This window comes from Xiphophorus couchianus, chromosome 8 (genome assembly GCF_001444195.1).
Source record: "Xiphophorus couchianus chromosome 8, X_couchianus-1.0, whole genome shotgun sequence".
In the NCBI taxonomy this organism is placed as follows: Eukaryota; Metazoa; Chordata; class Actinopteri; order Cyprinodontiformes; family Poeciliidae; genus Xiphophorus; species Xiphophorus couchianus.
Window position 1 is genome coordinate 16147874 of NC_040235.1, and position 18375 is coordinate 16166248.

At 39.2% G+C, this 18375-nt stretch overlaps 1 protein-coding gene across 2 annotated transcripts in view; it reads right to left on the reverse strand.

Annotated features, from left to right (window-relative positions):
• LOC114149506 (mediator complex subunit 13L) overlaps positions 1–18102 on the reverse strand; it is a 96610-nt gene extending 78508 nt beyond the window's left edge. For both annotated transcript variants that reach the window (XM_028025436.1, XM_028025434.1), the window contains exon 1: positions 16616–18102. In XM_028025436.1, the coding sequence (XP_027881237.1) occupies positions 16616–16687 (72 nt within the window). In that variant the 5' untranslated portion in view covers positions 16688–18102. The remainder of the gene's footprint in view (positions 1–16615) is intronic.
• Between the last annotated feature and the right edge of the window lie 273 nt (positions 18103–18375).

Genomic DNA, 18375 nt, shown 5'->3' on the forward strand with positions numbered 1-18375 from the left:
CGCCCACATCCCGCTGAGCAGCTATGAGAATGAGCAGAACAGAAGTGCTTGAAAAACACTTCTGTGTTTGGGAAGCAGAGTGGTTTTCCAGCTGATGTACAGTCATGCATCAGAGAACAAAGCTGAGATCCGCCTGCCGATTTATGTTAATTTATTGCCTCTCGCAAAGGTGTTCAGGAATTTGACTTTTCATAATATTTTTGCTATTATGAAACACAAAGACTTGCATAATTTGGTTATAAAACTGTATCCCACAGTTTGAACATCTTACATCAAATGTGATGCTCACTGTCATCCAAAAATAAGAAAAAGTAAAGTCGTAAAAATTTGAAAAAAAGATTGTTGAAGTAAAAGTAATAAGAATCCTTTTGTGCTTTGTCCATGCAGTGGACAAAGCAAACATGTGGAAGAAAGCCGTCTATTGACCTTTGGCCTTTAAAAATCCACCCTACACATCTCTCTGAACACACCATCCCTACAGTGAAACATAGTGGAAGCAGCATCATGCTGTGGGTGTTGATTTTCTTTCAAAGGAGATGGATGGAACTACAAACAAGTCAATTTTGAAAGAAAACCTTTTAGACGGTGCAAAAGACTTGAGAAAGGACCAGAAGTTCACCTCTCACCAGTAAAACAGCTCCAGCTAGAGTTACAATGGAATGTTTTGGATCCATTTATGTCAAAGTCCAGACCAAAATAAAATCCAGAATTTGTGGCTAGACCTAAAAATTACTGTTAAAAGATGCTTGACATCTGCAAAAATCTGCTCCAGTTCAAACTCTGGGTGTGCAAAGCTAGTAAAGAAATTCCCCAAAGGACTTACAGCTGTGATTGAAGCAGAACATGGCTCATCAAAGCACTGACTGAACATCACACATTTATTATTCGTACTACTCCTTCCAGTTCAAACTTTTGCACTTCTTTTTGTTGGTCTGTCACATAAAATCCAAATAAAACACATCAAAGTTTGTTGTGGTGACATGAAGAATGTGAAAGGTTTTAGGGGTATGAATGCATTTGTAAAGCATAATAGCTGCATGCTTACACGACTGTGTGCAAAAATAAACATCAGTGTCAAATTATCTGATAACAGACTGCCAGTTCTCATTTTGAAACCATTATCACTTGTAACACATAGAAGAAAATCTGTCAGGAATGTAAATTCATTTGACTGAATCTACTTAGAAACAGATGCAGAGCATTTACAATACCAGTTAAAATATATTAAATAGAAACAAGCTTTAATTTATCCAATTAGGGGTAATAAAGACAGTGTGAAAACAAATTAAAGTGGGTTATTTGCCATATTTCAGGCAAATACTACTAAATTGAAAAGGCATTACATCATAAAGGTTGATATGAGAAGAAATAACTTGGGGAAAAAAGTCCTCTGTTTGAAGTCAGTTTATTTTTGATTTGCTTCATGTTCCTCATGATCATATCTCAGTCCCTGCTGCATTTCACTGTGCAAGAAGTCAAAGATCCTTCTCTGCTTCTTAAAAAAGCAGTGGCATAAAAAGGAAAAGACAAATAAGGTGGTGGATTGTGTTTCTCTGTCAATAAAACCTGAACTTCTCTAAGCCCCGTGTTCGGCAGGTCCGCCAGTTCAATCTCTGATTGAGTGCAGAACCAAAAACAAGAGCTTTTTCCTTCAATTGCCAATACGGACTGGAGCTTTGACCTTACCCTCACCTCTATTATCTACCTCGTCTTCACTCTCACTCTCATCTCTCAGCACTCTCTCGCTGTCACAGATGCCTATTGAATACGTGGAGAATCTTCTGCTCTCTTTTTTTGCCTTTTTCTAGTCCTCTTTATGTCTTTTTGCAAAGTAAACACTGAAGGAAAAATTAATATTTTTAGGCTAAGAAAGAGCAAGTATATATCACACTGCCTCTACAGTATAGCATTCAAAGAAAATTCCAACAAATGACAACATTTCTATCCTGTTGCACTACATTTGTTTTACAAGTAGTTCATCAAACCTCTGACACCACCGTGAGTTCAGGATGTATCATCATTTCTATCCCAACCATGCTTAGATCTCAAGGTTCTAGTATCGTGCCTATAATCAAAAGCTGTTCATGTGTGGCATATTTTCCTCACACAGAAACTGGTGTGAGGAAATGAACATGAGGAAATAATCCAACTAGTGATTAAAATATTTGTCGTTCCAATAATCTTGAAAGGAGAAGGAAATCTTCCTGTAGACAGCAAAGACAGAAAGGCTGAGAGAACAGAATCTGTGAAATGCACCTTTCAGAAATGGTTCTACAGGATGAAAACATTTCAGCTCATCTTGTTTTGTCTTTCAAAAATCTTTGCCACTTGAATTGAGGTTTTGAACAATTCAAGGTTCCAGCACACTGTATATGTGAAGTGCTTCCTGAAAGGAATTAAGAAGACTTTTGTGTCCCTGACTTCATTTTAAAGTCCCTATGAGTCGCTGTTAATGCATTTGTTCATTCATCATTCTCATAGTTTACCTTCTTAAGGTGGAAGCAGGAGACTGATCCAGCTGGTGTCAGGCGAAACGTGGAATATAACTTGGGAAGCTCACTGGTGCAACACACAGGCACATGAGGTAACCCACCAATTACAATCAAACTCTCTCTTAAACTCTATATAAAATCAGTAAGTCACTAAACATGGATGTTTTTAAAACATTAAAACTCTTAACTCTGCACAGAAAGGATTGCACAGACAAGATTTGAAGTGGAAATCTCCTCCTTCTGTCAGAGAATTGTCTTGATATAAGATGAACCAAAATGTGAACTCTTTACTATGCATGAGGAAAAAGCCAAGAAAATATGTGTTTGCTTTGCTTATGCGCTGCTTAAGGCCTACACCTTACTGTTCAAAAATCTGAGGTGCTTGAATCTCACCGACAAGCACACTCTCTTAGTCATAGCCTTGTTGGCTTAGCTGTTCCAGTCAGAGAAATGCAGTTTGGACTATGTCCTTATAAGGAGCGATGATGTGTTGATTTGCACATTTATTACTCATAGAAGAACTGAAAAAAAAAAAAAAACAAGCTAAGTGATTTCTCACCAAGATGTTGATGCAGATTCCTTGTTCTTGTAGTTCCTGAGAGATAAATCATCTAAACGGGGATCTCCCCATACTCTACTTTTCAGAAACAATCTTCATAGTCGTTTTTCTTCCACTCGCGATAGTGCTCACCAGTCTCTTTACCTGCTGTGTTTGTCACTTCCTTTTAAATGGGACTCTCATTGTAACTATCAATAGGAAGTTACAATCAAGTGGGGAATAAGGTAAACGAGGTATACAGTAGACCATCTACTCATGGTTCAAAATTGTGAATTCACCTATTTGAGTATTTTTCAAAAATCCACATATTCTAGTGGATTTTCACTAGATTTCTTTCAAAGAAAATATTCAAAACATTGAAAAGAAAATGCAGTGTGGGAAGTTTAAATAACTAGGCGCAATGCTACAAGACCTGCTATTGTCTGGCGTTTGCAAAGCAGCTAATCCAGAAGCACGATTTATTTTTATGTGGGATCATAAAAATGGAGATAAGAAAGACCACTGATATTAGTACTGTTTTAACAACTCTAGTTGCATGGAGAGTAGAGTACTTTGCCTAGTGTCGTCCACACATTGAAATTACGCACTAGTAGTGGCTTGAACAACATACATAAACAGCTAAAGTTTTACATAAACTGAGCTTCTTAATACAGAAAATAGTCGTGATACGTGCCATTAAAGCTAGGAGCGTGGTGACTGCAGTGTGTTCATGCCTATGTGAGCATAAGCTACACTTTTCACAAATCCTGCAGTTTGGAAAAATCTCTGGTCGCAAAAAGCCAGTCGGAAACAATTTTCCCTTGACGTTAAGTTCTCTCTCTGCTATAAGCACAGCTGTAGCAAACCAACGATCCTAAGCTTGTGCAGAATGCTTACGCCAAGCGGGGTGCACAGAGTGTGATCAACAGCGCTAACACCCTCCTTCTGCCTCTGATTGGTTGCTTCTGACCATTCTGTGTATTTCTGCAGATAGCAGTAGCAATAGTGACAGTTTTGAGAAATATGTTTAAAAAAACAACATATTTTTAGAAAAGTTACATACTGCAGCTTTAAGAGCACTGTCTTCTTTAAGCAACCAACTGCAGGCTAGCTACCTGAGCAGATATCCTGACTAATTAACCACCTAATAACAGCTAGTTATGCTTATGTTACTCTTTAGAGTAACATCTTATTGATGTGTAACACTCTGCCCAGTTAGTCGTAAAAAGCAGAAGCATAAAGAGTTTCTTCAATTTGATTGTGCTAAATATTTTGGTTTAAATTTTTGGTGTTAATATTGTGAAACTATTCTTTCTCATGATTATCATGCTTACTGTGAGAATGTCATGTCAGCCCAGCCCACCCGTCATTCTGCTGTTTGAGCTTTCTTACGGCCACAATTCAACGTCAAGTGCAGCTAATGCGACTGATCTTACATCTGAGTGAGTTTGTGGTTAATACGGCATCCCAGCAGATGTGCTACTTCTAACAACATGAGAGCCTCATCCTAACAAAGAAGCCACTTTAGCCTATTGAGAGGGAGACTATATCAGCAGTTTTACATACTCTGGCACATGCAAAACACTTAATATGAAAGGTATCCCTTTCTCATCCATGTCTAATCTGTTTAGATGCTTGAGAAACTGCTCATATCCAGGGGAAAACAAGATCCGTTAAAATAATTTCGTTAACAAGTTTATTATTTCTAAGTGATATTATGTAATTATAATTGCTTAGACTTCAAAGTTTGTTTCTTTTACCAATACCTGATATGTGTGGCTTACATTTAGTTCACTGTTCCTCATTCTAGCAGTGCCAAGACTCAAGCCACCTACTTGCAATTTTATCATATTGATGTGCGCCAGACTGTTTGCTGTTCCTTCAAATAAAGTAATCAACAAGCACGACGCTGGGTTGGTTTTAATGTGAAAGAGACTACAGACAGACAGCACATTATCTGCACAATCTCGGCTTCAGATGTTTTGTTTGTGGTGTCAGATCAGACAGTTGCAAATGCAAAATAAAAAAAAAACAAAAAAACAATTAAGTTCTGCATGAAATCGCATTGCATTTTGTTTGTGCAGCAAATATATCCAGTTGGCCCTCGTCCTTTATTAGCCTCTGCTAATTTGTTTAATTTTTTTCTTTAAGATAAAGAAAAACGAGATTGTCTGAAGCAAAGTCTGCACAACTAACACTGAGAAGTCACCAATTAGAACAGCCAGTGGCAGAAATAAGACCACGCATCGACTCCCTCCCTCCCCTTCATCAATTAACCCGATGAAATCAAATTAACCCACAAGGAGCCGTACTCCCCTATGGCATTTTGCAACACAAATCAAGAGCAACGCACATTATCACACACAGGAGGCAGGAACAAAAGTGATGAAAAGCACAATGCGTGTGAAAAAGGAGGTTTCTGTGTGGTTGCTGTGGACGCCAAACAGATGCCTTCCCTCTACCTTCTGCCACCACCTTTAAACGTCCCCCACAAAAACAAGGGGCTGTCATTTGATCTGTGCTCTGCTGTAGCATCCAGCTCTGGGAGGTGAGCAAGCCAAGCGACCTAATTAGAGCGAGCGAGGGTCCCAGGGGCTGAGTGACGGATAGACCTGCCAATCACGCGACAGAAAGCCCTTCGCCGAGCCACGACTTCTCTCACCTGACACAAAGAGAAGCAGGCGGCAGGAGGAACAGCGGCGGAGGAACCAATAGGATGCCACAGCCATTAGCAGAATAAAACCGACTGGAGCATCGGGGACAGTCAGGTGGTCTCTGCTTAAATTATTCACATGGTAATAAACAATTTTGTTGTAATTTTTGTTAAACTAGAAGCAACGAAGGGAAGAGAGATGCAGAGAAATAAATAAAAACCCAGAGACACAAAGAAGAAAAACAAGAAAAGAGGAAAAACAGTTACTAGGCAACATAAAACATCTGTACGAATTCAGTAAGCTCAAGTTTAGAGATTTCTGTCGCCAGGGTTACAGTAGAAAAATAACACGTTAAGTCCCTTACAGTACTCTAAAAATCTGTGTGTATGTGTGTGTGTGTGTGTGTGTGTGTTGGCTTTTCTAGGGCAGAACAAAAAGCTCAATTTGTTCTCCTGCAGCTGGAATTCATGAGCTCAAATTTACCAGATGATTATGGCTTCATACAGCAGGATTACTGACTCAGAGCAGTTAGAGAACTGCTTAACTTGTGTTTAAAAATTACTCTGGTAATTTTAGTTCAATAATTGTGCAATTAGCACTGCATGGTGGCTTCTGAATTGGCCACAAGAAGCAGCCAGTTTGATTGTTCTTGAAACTGGGCAAATGGAGCAGAAGCAGAATGAAAAATGTCTCATTTGGCTTCCAATTTCCTGCATTGATTTTTAATTTATTTATTTTTGCTGCACAAAAAAAGACAGCAAAGCAAAAGTCAGCATTTAATTTTCTTTTCTTTGCTATCAAAATATCAGTGGAAAAACAGTAAATAACCCTCTGTAGGAGCATGCAGGACGTAGTCTGGGCCGGCCTGTCAACATCACCACAGGTCACACCTGAACAAGTTCCAACTTGCAACTCGCCCGACTGCTGTCTCAAATCTGTTGTTTACTTACTAACCGGGAGTGGCTGACAATCTGAGCCTTGACGCTAGAAGTCATCTGACGAGCAATACAAATATGCAAGCAATCCCACAACCTATGCGCCTCACAATATATTATTCCCAAGACAACTTTCTCTGCACCTGTCTGTGTAGATCACCCTAGAAAGCCCAAGTTCACTCAGTCACGCCTGTTCAGACACTTCCATAAAACCTGTCTGCATCTCTATTGTCCTGCACTGCCCATTCATCCTGTAAAGCAAGCCAGCACTGAAATAGAGCTGTACAAATTTTCATTAGCATCTGAAAAATCATGAGCGTCTGTCTTAATTCACAACGGGAGAGAGCGCCGTTCGGCAGAGCAGAGAGAATCAATGCAACACAAATGCTTGTGAATCAACCGTCTGTGTATAATGTGTTTGTTCTCATCAAGCACCCGTCCGATCGGTTGCGGATAATCTCTCAATGGAAGATCAACACGTGATAATTAGAATTTGCAACAGCGCGCCAGGCAACGTTAATGTTTTTTGTTTCTCTCCCCCTCTCGTTCCGCAGAGCTGACATCCTTTAACCTGAGAGCGCTCTAACTGCTGCTGAATCCCAGCCAGCCATGATAACGGCAAAGCTGTCTGGCTTGCAGAAAATATTTGCCCAGTTACAAGCGGGGCAGTATCTCCCATTGAAGAAATTGTCCTTGTCGATATGCAGGCAGTCAGGTGAGGAGACTGAAAACAGGTCTTCTGCAGACAATTCCCTGAGTTACTCCTGTTTGATCGCAAAAAAAAAAAAAAAACAGATTTGCACATTTTATGGTTTTAGAAAAGTGTCTTTGAAAACAACACTGGGCTTCAGGAGTTAGGCTTCATTAGAAGGCAGTGTAGCAACACCTTGAGCAGGGCTAGCCTGACAACTTTGCTACCATTTAGACCCCCGCAGGTTCCAAGAGAGATTAAAGTTCTTCAATGTTGTTCACATATACAGGGGCTGTAAATGTTAAATATCAGAAACTAAATGGGACAAAATTACTGAAAAAAGTCTGAAAGGGAAACGAGAGGAGACACCGCCAAGAAAAACATTTACAAATAAACTTTTTATTGATAAACTGACTTAAGGTAAAAATAAATTGATATTTATTTAATGTGCATATCTACAAAAGCATGCTTGAAGTTCTGGGAATTATTCACACATATTACAGTTTGATACTAGAAAATCAGTGAGATTTGATAATTGTTGCATACTATTAGCAATACAAGCCAATCCCAACGTATTTCCCAACATATTATGAATTCAAATAATATAGCAGCATGTTTACTAATGGATGTATGGACTAGCACTACAAGTTATGAAATGTAAGCTGTCAGTAATGTAAATAAAGACCTATCACTTCATTTTACACATGAGGCAGCCATATTGGAGTTAGAATTATAACCAGTACATTAAAAAATAACAATGATGCTGACAAATAATATAAAAACATAATTTATTCAACCCATAAAATGGAAAGCTTAACTTATATGTCTTAAACCCCAATTTGCGCTGGAATAAGTGAGATATTTAACAGCATACTTTATTTAGCATGAGTGATATTAGCGGTTAGTATGCATGTCTCGGCTAACGAGCTGACTTTCTCGCTATCGCAGGCATTTGATGGCACCACTTCCCGCCCATTCCTGCCAATCCTTGTTTCACACACAGCCTTCTTTCGCCCTGCACACATGCTGAAACACCAGCAGGCACTAAGAATAGAACACAGCTGGCACTGCAGGGCTTACATATTTCACACTCAAGCCACCATGCTCAAAAAAAAAGGAAAAAAAAAAAAAACTCCAGCCCATCCTGTCCCAATTCCAGCACCGGGACCAGCGGTGGTTCCCCTCCCGCCCCGCGTCTCCTCCTTCCCTCCCGCTCTCCCCACTCCGCCTTTGAACTGTTCTTCACCTCTGTGGCAGGGCTCTGACAAGCCTGCTGCTCAGATAAGATCCATGACTACGCTCCGGAGAATTTAGCAGAAAAGAGATGTGTTGTAAAAACAGAAGTGAGAAGATCCCGGCCTTCCTGTTTCCAGCTTACACTCCACCCTGTTTCTCTGACCCACGGCGAGGCTGACTCACAAATCATTTTCTTTACAGCAGCCCGAATGCCTGTTTTTCTCTCTCTCTTTCTCTGAGTTACAATGTTCAAACTGTCGGGTTGTTCTCCCATTGCGATGACACGGAATTCCCACAGCAGTGACAGGGGCAGATTAGTAGGAGTATACCTCAAATATACTCAAGGTGAAGCCAGCTCTATCTGTCTGAACTGCAAGCAAGCAAAGCCAAGAGCACGGGTTGGGCGTAGGGGGTGGATTGTTTAGTGCGAATCAACCAGATGGAGATGCTCCGCGGGGCATGCAGCAGAAGACAAAGATGCTGCCTTGGAAACCTGCACTTTTTGTTCCCTTGACGGTGGCATGGTCTCAATGTCACCTGTAATCCACACCGTCGTAACATTTACATTTCAATCCAATTAAATCAGAAAATTCCCATACCAGCAACTTGTTCTGAGTGCTTGTATTCAAAATATTATAATTATTTGTATACAATCATTACTATATAAACTGCATTAATGCCGCAGGTGAGAATGTATAAAAAGCCTTAAAATCACTAAGAGATAAACGATGACAAGCAGGATAATGAACTATTGATTTTCACTTCTGGATTTCACTAAATACAAACATTTATTTTCACTGAAGGGAAAAAAGACAGAAAATTCTTTGTACTTAAGTTGATAACATCACAATAGGCACAAGAATGGAGCTCAATCAGCTGGCATTACGAGACATAACACCAGTTAACACTTTTGAATGAGAATTGTAATTAAAAGATAAATAATGACAAGAAATCTAGGAGGAAAATCCAATATTTAGACTCAAGCACTGCACCATATTTTATTTGATTTTACCAGAGCAATGTGTACATGGGAGCTTGTTTTTCAGGGGGTAGATGCCATATTCCTTAAATAATGTGTTACAACAAAATAACAAAAATTAAGAGAAAAACTGACCATGACATGTCATCAACTTCTCCACAGGTGACAATCTGTTTCCATAATCACAAGGCTCTTACTGTCAGTTTTAAAATGTTTATTTTACTGAATTAATACAAGCATCATTTACGACAAATGGATACCAAAATAAAGCTTTTTTTATGTATTGGTATAGTTTTGTTTGTTAAAAAGGTTTGACTAGACCTTCACACATTTACTTGGTAAGGAAGTAAAATCCTGCAAAATTAACAAAATTCAGGAATAATTGAAATGATTTAAAGAATTCATCTACAGAGAAAAATCCCTAAAATTTTCATGTTTATCTTTAAACATAAGATTTTGTTTATTCTAAACAATTTTTTAACACAAAACACTTAACAGTTGCTTTTCAAGCACTGAGCAGAGGAAGGTGACTCCCCCTCTGCTCTGAGAGGTTGTCATCATTTCTGCATTCCTAATGTACCTGCAACCGCTTCTCAGCATGGTTTCTAATTAGACATGCAGATGGTGAAAAAAAAAAACAAACAAAAAAAATACCACAACAATTTCAAACAGTGTATGGTCAGCAGACGAGCTGGGAGACGGACAGGTTTAAAGAAGATGGGTCCACCTGCTTCATCGCTCTCGCTGCAGGACTGTCTCTCAGTCTCGGGTGGCCTACACCCAAGAGCGAATGTATAAAATAAATGAGAATGATCTCATGGGAGGCTCTGGTGACATCATATTAGATGAACAAATTGACTCTCCTCTCCAGAACAAGAGGCTCCTTTTTTCAGCTCTGTTCACCTTTTTTTTTTCCCCACCAATTTCACAGTTATTTTGCTGCGTGCAACCTGAATGTAACTGATGAACAACAAGCTAAAAAAGGGAAACCTTGAATCTTGATCAAACTGTGATTTATCAAAGTGGCTTTGTCTTGGAGATTAATTGGGCATGAGAAATAAGAGCTGCTTGAGTATTTCTTTTGCATGCAGCAAAAAAAAAAAAAAGCCATCGTGTCGTGACATATAAATAAATTTTCCTTACTTAGCACTGAGCACACAGTCCATTTTTCAAGACAGCAGTTGCCTAACTGATTATATTCAGCCTGAATATCTCTGGTTAAATATAGACTCTTTTTTAGACTAAGCAGTTTTACTCTTTATTGCACAATTTATAAATCAAACTGTAAATATGTAAAACACATATTTCCAAAGTAATGTGAGAATCCATTTCTCTAAAGTCTGTCATAACTTAGAGTAGTTCATTTTTGGCCTAATGTTTAGAGCCACAGGCAATTTCAAGATTGCTTCTTCTTGTCTAGTACAAATTAATGTTTTTTTAAAAATTTGTCTATAAGCCAATTTAACACAACTTTTAGCAAAACTATTTACTTTTATAGTCCCTAGCAACCTGTAAACATTGACAATAAGTGTCTTAATACTAACTTTATAGTCCCTAACAACCGGTAAACATTGACGATAAGTGTCTTAACACTAACTTTATATTGTAAGCAGCTTGAGAATTATGTTTATCTTTAAATTTGATTGTGGGTCTAATTTCAAGTAGCAACATTTTAAATGGACCAGGTCATTTCTATAAAACACTTTAAAAACTTATGCTCTGAAATGGCTCTATAAAAATTAATCATCTATTTGTCCATTTATTTTTTATGTGTTTACGTTGATGTCTATTTTATACTTTATCTTTTAGCTTCATAAACTGCATTTTATGGAGAAGTATTCGTCAGTTTGTACCTTTTTAAAATTTCTTCTTTTACACCCAACCTTTTCCAGGTACGTTTCATACTGACCATGCATCAAATTGCAACCTATAAATAAAAGTTTCTAGGTTCTTTTTTTCCTGTAAGAAATGTGGTTATTTGGCTTCCACAAATATCAACTGCTTTCTCTGGGTTTTCAGAGTTATTGTTGGTTGATTGTGGTTCTTATTTCATATTATTCCTAAAAAGGAGTCAAAATCAAATTAAATGGGCACGGGTGTAATATAAAGTCTAAATTTAAATTATATGTGAAGTCTGAGTAATATTATGACTATGTATCTCTACATTTCAAGAAAATAATTAACAAAGAAAAATAAGCACATGCACCACATAGACTGTATTTTCAATTGGAAAAAAGAGAAAGCAACACATTTATTTTTTTTAATTACCACTTTCCTATTTAAAATGTTTTATCCATTTGTACTTAAGTGATCATACATGACTATTAAATCCTAAAATGCTATAACTGAGCCTGAAATAAACCTGACCAAGGTAAACACTGAGACATTTTACAGCTAAATACTAAACAGTCTCAAGGTGACACACATCCCCTTTAAATGTACTTTATACACAATATCTAATTAAGAGAATGGCTTTCCAGTATTTACACCTGATATGTACTTTCAAACATTTACTAAAATAATGTATTATTTCAGCTGGAGTGAAACAGGGCTCTACAAACCTATTCATATTTTTCAGTGTAAGAAAACACCTTTGTTCTGGATTCAGCTCTCCAATATCGCAAGAGCACAAGCATAACTACATTTCTAATGTTTCCCAGGTTTGCATTTACTCCCAATAATTCATCAGCTCAGCAAACACTCTGTCCAAGCACTGCCTCTTTCTCATCCCTAAGCATCCCTGCACCCTCCACCACCATTAATAAGGAGCAAATGCAAACAGGATGTATTAAAAAGGCACCACTCCTGATTACCTGCTTCTCCTTACAAGCCATGGCCACTCACCTGCCATAAATCACCACACTGCAGCTATCTCCTCAAGCCTCATCTTTGAGCACTTTATTTCCTCGCCAGAGAGTAGCATCATCGTTATACAAGCGAAGATCGCTGTTGGGATACAGTTGGGCTAATGAGCACCTCCTAGTTGATCACATTAGACCTCTACATGAGGACACTTAATTACCAGCGTTGCACTCCACGCACCTCTGTTGAGAGGAGAGGAGAAGTCCCTTAATTAAGGTCTACTTCTGTTTGCACAAACCTGCATCGTCGGGATGCGGGGTTTATTCACAAGCCCAAATATGGGCGATAAAGGGAGTGGTATATGAGTGCGCGTGTGCAAAATGCAGCACGTGCTGCGTTGTGGTACATATGTTTGTGTGGGCACCGGGATTTTTCCCTCTCCTCGCTACTTGTGTTTGTGAATGCGTCTGTGTGTGTATAATATGATGGCTGTTTGAAGTTTGTCTCCTGAGTCTGCGTGGTTTACAGTGTGCTCAGTATAAACACACGCACACAGTGAGGCTTCCTGTGTTGTGTGGCCTTTAACTGTCTCCTCCTTGCCTTTCATAATCAGCCTGGAACTCAGTGTTAAAAGGAAACCTGCCCAGTCCACAGAAAGATGTTTGTTTTCTCTGCCTCTCTCTCTGTGTCTCTCTCTCTTTCTCTCTTTTTCTCTCCCCCATTGCAGTCTCCCTCTTTAATTTTCTCTCGTGCTCTGTCTCATTCTTTCACTCTCAGTTTCTTGCTCAAATAGGCTGAGGCTTGCAGTCAGGAAATGCACATCAGTCATAATACTTTCCTAAAATGAAAACAGATTCTGCTGCAGTCCTTCAGCCTCTCGTTGAAAAACCTTCCTCCACCCTATTCCCTCCTTCACTGCCACTTCAACTCACCAGCCCCGGCTCTTTTCTCCTACTTACAAGGGTCTAGTTTGCTTTCTGTCACAGATGGTTGATCACCAGCACACAAGACAGTTGTTCTGTGGGTTGTGTGATTGCAGACGATCCAGAGTATCTTACACAGGCCTTGACAATAATCTGCTGTTGCCCCCATAAAGTCCCCTCAATATAGGCACTTATGCTTTCTAGTTAGCTGTTGTTTTGCTTTTTTCTTTACTGTTGTGGGGTGCAAATCGGTGTGAGGAACAAGGTTAATGCATGCTGGAATGCCGTTTAACAGCCTGTCAAGAATTTGCTACAAGACCTTTATCTAAGAGTGCAGCCATCATGACCTACAGGGAAAGGTTAGGAAGTTTCCCACCTTATCATCTGTGGAACTCTGACAGACAAAGCTAACATCGCATTAGCATATTTTCTGAGCCAGTGGGCCATCTAATGGATGGAACATGCTTACTGAGGATTAATATCATTTGATTTTTTTTTTTTTTTAGCTTTCAAAGCATTTAATGTTGATCTGATGGCTTAAGATCAGATCAACATCTAACGCCATCAGAAAGGCTGCATGCTGGTAATAATAAGATTCCAAGAAATTATAATGAAAAAATGTGTTGTGTTTTGTTTTGTCCAAACTTCTATATTGTGCTTTCTCAAACAATGTGCATATGAAAAAAATATTTTATGGCTTTTCTTGTAACTTCAGTAGCATATTATTGCCTATTTTACTTCCTCTTGTTGTAAAATGTGAAACTGCATTAAATTCAGCCATGGACTTTGTGTCTATGTGGATTTATAGATGCGCTTCACAGTGGAAGACAGGATGCTGTAGATTCCTACGGTAAAAACTTTACGTTTGGATCTAAGTCGGAAAAAGTGAGGGATCACATCTGTGGCTTATCATTTTTATTTTGTAGATAAAAAATATTACATTTTATTAGCATATTTTGTGAACAAGTAGGTCATCGAAAACAGGCAACATGTTTCTGTACAGTATTTATTTTTAAATGATTAAAAGTATTGAATAAAATAAAAAGAAACAAAATATCCCGTTTATAAATTCAAAGCATTAGAGGATTCTATATCAGCTATAAAAATAAATGTAAATGCTACATGGTGCCAATAGCAAACTTCAGATATATTTTAAGGTTAACAGTTGAGGTACTACACAATATTAATGTGTGTTTCTTAAACATGAACAAGCTAAAGACAATGTAGAAAGGTAAAAGTACAAAATTTAAATATTCCCCAGGTGAAAAAGATCTTAACCCAGATATCAGAGTCTATAATATTTAGTAATCTTGCTCTTGCTTGTCATTTACGCAACTTTAACTGACAAAGCTTGCGTGTGATTCCTGTATTTGAAAATCAAACATGTTCACTGAGAGAAATTATAATTCTGTCGAAAACTAACATCAAATACAACATGAATGATCTAATGCTAAATATCGTCAAATCATTTTATGATGTATGTAAATGTTATAAAAAATAAATATTTACAGTTTGCAAGCTGCCAACAAGAAGCTTCAGGGGGATTATAATAGAAATAGCTTAGCTGTATTAGAACAGCTTTCTCTAACAATGTGCCAGCAAGAAAAGTGCCATGTTTAAAGATTTCTCTGGTAAAAACAGAACTTCACTTATAGATCAGTCTGAATTAGAGATCAGAGTGTGAAGTACTGACTGATTTCGCTTTCCAAGCCAAACACTCTTCATCCAAACCGTCAGTATTGGTTCAGATCAAGAAGTGCGTCCATATTTTCTGATAAACACAACTGCAATAAAAACTGTTTTATTTATGCCGATTTGCCACAAATGGAAACAACTTTTCTTCTGTAACGTATTTGCAGAAAAAAGAAAGAGTTCCTTATTTATAAAGACTGATGCCACCCACACCACCGACCCTTAAAGTGTCAACATCAAGATACATGTTTCGCTGCTGCGTCCGTTTCAAACCAGTACACACGGTGTGCTTTACAATTTTGTCCTGTCTTGGACTCCCCTCTAGGAACCCCGCCAGTTAGTAACCGCCGAGGCACTTGCCAGTCATAAATATTCTCAACAAGCCGGCTGATGGATGGTCTCTTTCACCCTCAGTTTGAAAAGGATGTTCATGATGGCCAATAAAGCTGCAGTGAGTGAATGAGAGCTTTTTTTTTTTTCCACAAAGGGAATAGCCTCCTTTGTCACCGGATGAGACGGTGACAAGGACACAATCACAGTTTTCAGCTGTGTCAAGCTAGGAAAATTTAAGATGCACAATGCTGCATGTGCATCAGAATCAGTGCAGAGGAATTCATGCAAGAAGCTTCTGAATAGTTAATGATGGCACTTTAAAATTCCTCTCTCCCTGGTGTCAAATATGTATGTTTTTTGAACAAAAGTTCTGCTCAAGCCCCAAAATTTCAAAAGAAAAAAAAAAGTCTGTGTTTCTAATTGAAAACATTCTCTGGGATGTATTTAAATAGCTTTGGTGTCACATTTAGTGCAGTGTAACACAGTCTGCTGCCGGTTCGCAACCTGCACCATCACCTGAAAAGCCCTCAGGACCCCTATGTTGTTGTGGTTCTCGGCAGTCTGAGATCAGTCTCCTGCATGCCTTTACACTTGACTGCTTACTGTGGTAAGACAGCTAACTCTCTGATTGCAGGAGGAAAACTGTGAAAAACACGACGCTTTGTCGCCTGCAACCTCAAAACCAGTGAGTTCTGCAAAAAAAAAAAAAAAACATGACACTGCACGTATGAAGTCCAACAGAGTTTTTGTTTTTTTTGCAGCTTCCGTTTTATGCATGTTATTGTCATAAATTTTGAACTCCTTTTTTTTTTTTTTTTTTGCTACTCTTCATTGCTCTTCATGTCCTGCTGAAGTAATTTCACACATGTTAACCTATTTGTTCTTCTTTCTTTCAAACCAAATGAAAGAAACCTGAGATAATAAACAAAGGCTTCTTCCTTGAGAGTTAGTTTCTTGGCACTGCAATAGAGTTCCAGGAAGATTTCCAGCAAAATGATTAAGTACAAGTAGAGGATGCTAATAACAATAAAAATCTGGTGCTTTTTGTGTCAATATGTGCTTGGAACACATTGGATCTGCAAATGCATGCAAAGAAACATCCAATGGAATTTGTTAGAATTTTTGTTTTAATGAGTTTTTCTTTATAGGTTGCACAGAAATGATTAATCTAACAGGTTTAGTGGTAAAATGTGATAGTTTGCATGTCTGTTAATGATTGCCCAATAACAACATCACCAATTGGTCCACCTTTGTACAGCAGGCAGACATATAAGCGTGCCTCCCACGGTCTCATGACCTGTCTATCATAGCTGGCCGAGCATGATTTATTGATACTGTACCAGAGAGAAGATGTTGGAGTGGCAGTCCTCAAGGCTTGCCCCGTTAGCCACCCAATTCGCCGTTGCAGTCATAATCGTCCGCCTTTGGGGTCGCGAGCGCAGGGCATGTCGAAATCCTTACATCGGTATCCAAACACCGATCAGGGGTGACAAATCGGCTCCCTTTTACGAGTCTTCCAAGAGCCGCGGATAATAGACTCGGGATGGTCGGTATGAGAGAATGGGCGTATTCAAAACGAAGTGCACAATGCATCCATAAAGCCCGTGCGTATAAATCCAAGCGTGTGTTGAAAGAGCGGGGCGAGCGAGAGAGAGGGAGATGATGTGGGGAGCAGGGGGGTGGGGGGAAGAGAGAGAGATCACAACATTGTTACAATCCAGGTCAGGCGATTCCAAATGCGATCACTGTCATATAATAGATCCATTTCAATCCACGCACAGAGGAAGATCGGCTTGTCTCCAAATCAGTCTTTCCGCATGTAGTTTCATCATTAAATCGCCCCGATCCATGAAAAAACCACTCCTTTTCTCCTCCTTTCCCAGAAAACAGCCCAAATATGTAGAAATTCTACGCGTCAAAACTTTAAATAGAAACGCTGCCAGAAAAAAAAAAAAAAAGATCAACTCAATTAAAAAAAAGGCGATTGCTATGCAGGATATCTGATTCCGTGTGCTCCACAAGATGATGCACCACTTGTGATAGTTTTTGAGAATTGCATGCGCTATTTATAGCCCTTCTTTCTCTTTGCCACAACCGTTCCTCTCACAATGTAAGCCAGTCTGGCTCGCACAAACACGGCGCTGCGAGCAGGAATATTTAATCCCTCTGTTGCTTCTGAACCAAACGATCCGAGGATCCCGACAGCTTTATGAATATAAAAACATAAAGACAAAAAAGAAAAGAGAAAGAAAGAGATCCACCGCCCCCCCACACACACACACTTCTCCTCCTTGTTCTGCGTTGATCCTGGCGGACAAAGTCAAGCGGGTTCCCAGCAATAACACCCAAAAATCATGGGTTAAACCATTCAGGCAAGAAGAAAGAAAAAACTACTCTGACACTCCACCAACCAGGAAAACGAGAAGCAGGCGACTGCTGTAGACGGAGGTTTGAAAAAATCCTTCCTTCCTTTCAGTTTTATATCATTACGAAACGTCCTCTCAAAGCCACAAAAGCCCCAGCGTTGCAGAAAAAAAATGTCAGATAGGGCTTTTTTTTCTTTTTGCGCGCGCGTGTGTGTGTAAATGTGTACACTTCCAAGTCAAAAGTCACCCTCCTCGTCTGGCGCCGATTCTGACATAAAGATTACGCTGAACGGCTGCAGATCGCTCCTTCACAAAGCGCGCATCATCCGTGTATTTTGTCGAGAAACCTGCGAATGTTGATTTAAATCCTCCAACATGTGCATGATTTCCTCAACCGCAGCGGCTCCTTCCTCATTGTTTATCTGTCAGAGTGCGTTATTATACTGCTCGATGGGCGTGCGCGCAGTCTGAATGTGTCTCTCTCTCTCTCTCTCTCTCTCTCTCTCTCTCTCTCTCTCTCTCTGTGAATGCGTGTGTGTGTAGGTTTTACTTGAGCGTTGAAGCTTTTCTTTTTTTTTTTTTTCCGCGAACCATAGTCCAGCCTACAAGGCATTGTAATAATGTAATGGCGGTCGGAAGCGTGTACTACAGAGACTCGCCTTCCCATTTGGCCAAGTTTGCACTCACGTGACCAAAGTCTGGGATTACAATCCTGTTAAGTATCTGTTTGATGA